The following is a 3,204-nucleotide window of genomic DNA, read 5'->3' as shown; positions in this document are numbered from 1 at the left end:
TGAATATTGGAAACCCCACTATTCAACTTGAGGGGGAGTGTTAAAGTGCAGACATTACAACAAAGGACATCAAAGTTAAATAACCATTTTTTGGTTATTTGACTTATTGGGATCAGAATTTATTCTCATTACTTCCCTCTTTGGTATATCACATGGGTCTACTAGCAGACAACAAAACGAGTCAAAAGGACAACCAACTCAGCAGTTTCCCTTCTTGTATATGGGGGTTTCAAAAGTGATATTGGAGCCTTCCCACATTTAGAATTAGCTGTTAGAACCAATTGTGTATAAAACACCTCATCTTGTAAGCATTGAAACTAATTCAATTGTATCAAATAAAATCATTACTTAATACAAGATCAGATTATCAATTATCATTATCGAATTATTAGTTTAACAACAACATGCAATTAAAAGCTTAAATCAAGTTGACTTATCTTTCGTGACACACTAACAGTAAGCTCTAAAAGCATAAAAAAGCACGAAACATTCTTCAAAGACATGTTTAACCATTTTAACCCCCATGCCCCCGCAACTTTAATCACATTACTAGTCTTCTTAACTCATAAACTCACAAGCTTGAGTTTAATATACAACTCAATTGCAACAAAATAAACTTGGTTGTAGCTTAAACAACAAAAGTTGAAAGCTTAATGTATAGCTTACAACTTTTACATATAACACTAGAGGTTTTTTAGGGTAACAAACAACTACAGATCCTCTAGACAGATTTATGTATTTATTCGATAGATATAGGAGTTGCCAACAGAGGTGTTGCCCTAAGCAACGTAAGGCCAAAAACATCATTCATATCCATTTCTTCTTTATCATGAGGAAGCTTCCAGTCAAAATGATACACAAACGAAGCCACCATTAAACTCACCACCCTCTGAGCCAACGGTAATCCAGGACATATCCTTCGACCCGCTCCAAAAGGTATAAACTCAAAATGTTGACCTTTGTAGTCAACCTCACTTCCTAAAAACCTCTCCGGCTTGAACATCAACGGTTTATCCCAATATTTAGGGTCCCGTGATATAGCCCATGCATTTATCAAGATTTGTGTGTTTTTTGGGACATGATAGTCACCAAGTTTAACCTCATGAGCCTCAACTCTGTGAGGTATTAGTAGAGGCACAGCTAAATGAAGCCGCATCGTCTCTTTGATTACGGCTTGCAGATACGGCAATTCTAGGATCTTCGCTTCTTGTATTTTCCCATCTTCCCCAACTGCCGTGCAAACTTCTTCTCGGACTTTCAAAAACATATTAGGGTTCAACAACAGTTCGGTCATTGCCCATTCTGTTGTGTTTGAACTCGTTTCTGTCCCGCCTATAAAAAGATCCTATAATTCAATGAAATACATATAATTAGTTTTTCCAATTTGAATCATTAAAATGTTTATATCATGATTTATTTATACTATTTAAGAAACTAGGAAAATAACAAAAAGGAAATACAACCATAAGTAAAGCCCTGATGTGCTTGAGTTTGAATTCAGCTTCATTATCTTGACTGTAGTCCAACAATGAATCCAACATATCACCAAATCTCGGACGTTTTAACTCTCGTTGATTTAATCTCTCCTTTACGAAACCCGTAATCACCTTATCGAGCCAATCATAAGCCACCTTTGCTTCACGCCGTATGTTCTGTGGGTCCAACGGTTTCAACACGGGAAAAATATCCGCTATGTTAAACTTCCCATCCACCTCCATCACCTTCTTCACAGCCGTCTTAAACCCCCCGATATCATCCGAATCGTAACTAGCCACATTTTGTGAAAGGCACGTGCTCGACATCATGTTAAGCGCCACCGCAAACGCCAACTTTCCGATATCCACGTACTCCTTTTTCTTTTCAGACCCTCTAAGGAACTCGATCATACAATCGACTACGTTTAGTCGAAGATCACGTAGGCTATCAAGTTTTTGTTTGTGAGTGAGGTACATACCCAAAGCTTTTCTAATCTTCTTCCAAACATCATTTGTTGAAATCCATATAACTGCCGCATCATGAATGCTCAAAGCTGTGACAGCATCCGGGACCACACGACCAGAACATGACGTGTCATTATGTTGAAGAATTTCACGTGCAGCTTCGGGGGTGGATGCTACCACACTTGTGATGCTGCCTAACCGGATGGTCATAAGTGGACCGTGTTTCTTAGAGAGCTTGGCTAAGGACTCGTGTGGTTTTGGACCGATGTCAAGTAAGTTTCCGATGATGGGGAGGCCGGTAGGGCCCGGTGGCATTCTCCTTAAACGATAAAGGTCGAAACAATAGAGGAAGAAGGGGATTAAAATGATGGAGGAGAAAACTAGAATTTGAAGCTCCATAATTTGGTTCTTGTTGTTTATGTGTGTGTGATATTTGATAACATCCAAATGTGATGGTTGTGTCTTTATAAGAGATAGCAATGAGATATAAGTTGTTCAAGATTGCTAGCAAGAAAAATAGTTGTCGATACTTGTATATTATAATAGTGATAGTTTCTGACTTTTGTATGTTTAATTTAGATATTTATTGTTTATTTTTATTTTTATGAGTCATGTTATCTCCATAAAGTAATGCTTGAAATGTTAGGGGCCATTTGTTATTCAAAATCAAGCTCTTAATGGTGTATATATATTATCTGGTTCGATCAGAGAATTATTGTTTTCACCACTATCTTAGTGTTATTGATGTATATAGTAGATCTTTTAGTGATAGTTGTAATTGTGATTTATATATATTTTTGTGAACAAAAAAAGCTTAATTAACATGTCATATTAACAGGGTGTTTGGATTAGCGTTTTAAAAAGTAGTTGTCGTTTTAGATAATCAATGGATTAGCGTTTTAAATAATAATTGTCGTTTTAGATAATCATAATTAAATAATCAGCTGTATCAAAACGTAATTTAAATGAATGCTGTTTGAATTTGATTATGTTGTATGATATCATAATAACCTGAGTATTAGTTTTTCGAGTGTTTGGTTAAATCAGATTATTTTATAATTAACATGCAAAATTACTAAAATGGACATGCATTTATATTATAAAAAATATGTATAAATTTCATATGTAGTATATTGTAATATAAAATGCCCAACATGTACCAGAGCATGCGACGTGACATAGGTTTTGATGACTATGTCCCAATAATATTAGAACTTCAAACGACTTCATAAAAATTTCCTAAATTGATACAACGTCAAATTTA

General features: G+C 35.5%; 1 protein-coding gene across 1 annotated transcript; it reads right to left on the bottom strand.

Moving 5' to 3' along the window:
• Positions 1-632: 632 nt before the first annotated feature.
• LOC139850537 (cytochrome P450 76T24-like) lies at positions 633-2,349 on the bottom strand. The gene is made up of 2 exons (XM_071840105.1): positions 1,464-2,349; positions 633-1,345 (listed from the first exon to the last, which is right to left on the bottom strand). Exons 1-2 carry the CDS (start codon positions 2,337-2,339, stop codon positions 740-742), a joined length of 1,482 nt encoding a protein of 493 aa, XP_071696206.1. The 5' UTR covers positions 2,340-2,349; the 3' UTR covers positions 633-739.
• Between the last annotated feature and the right edge of the window lie 855 nt (positions 2,350-3,204).

This window comes from Rutidosis leptorrhynchoides, chromosome 5 (genome assembly GCF_046630445.1).
Source record: "Rutidosis leptorrhynchoides isolate AG116_Rl617_1_P2 chromosome 5, CSIRO_AGI_Rlap_v1, whole genome shotgun sequence".
Taxonomy (NCBI): Eukaryota; Viridiplantae; Streptophyta; class Magnoliopsida; order Asterales; family Asteraceae; genus Rutidosis; species Rutidosis leptorrhynchoides.
The sequence above is the reverse complement of the archived record's forward strand: the minus strand, read 5'-3'. Positions and strand labels throughout refer to the sequence as shown.

What these genes read in the sequence shown, in the direction of transcription:
- LOC139850537 (XM_071840105.1), bottom strand. Translation starts at nt 2,339, where the DNA reads ATGGAGCTTCAAATTCTAGTTTTCTCCTCCATCATTTTAATCCCCTTC. An exon ending in ACATCAGGGCTTTACTTATG is followed by an intron (nt 1,346 to 1,463) that starts GTTGTATTTCCT and finishes ATTGAATTATAG; the next exon opens with GATCTTTTTATAGGCGGGAC.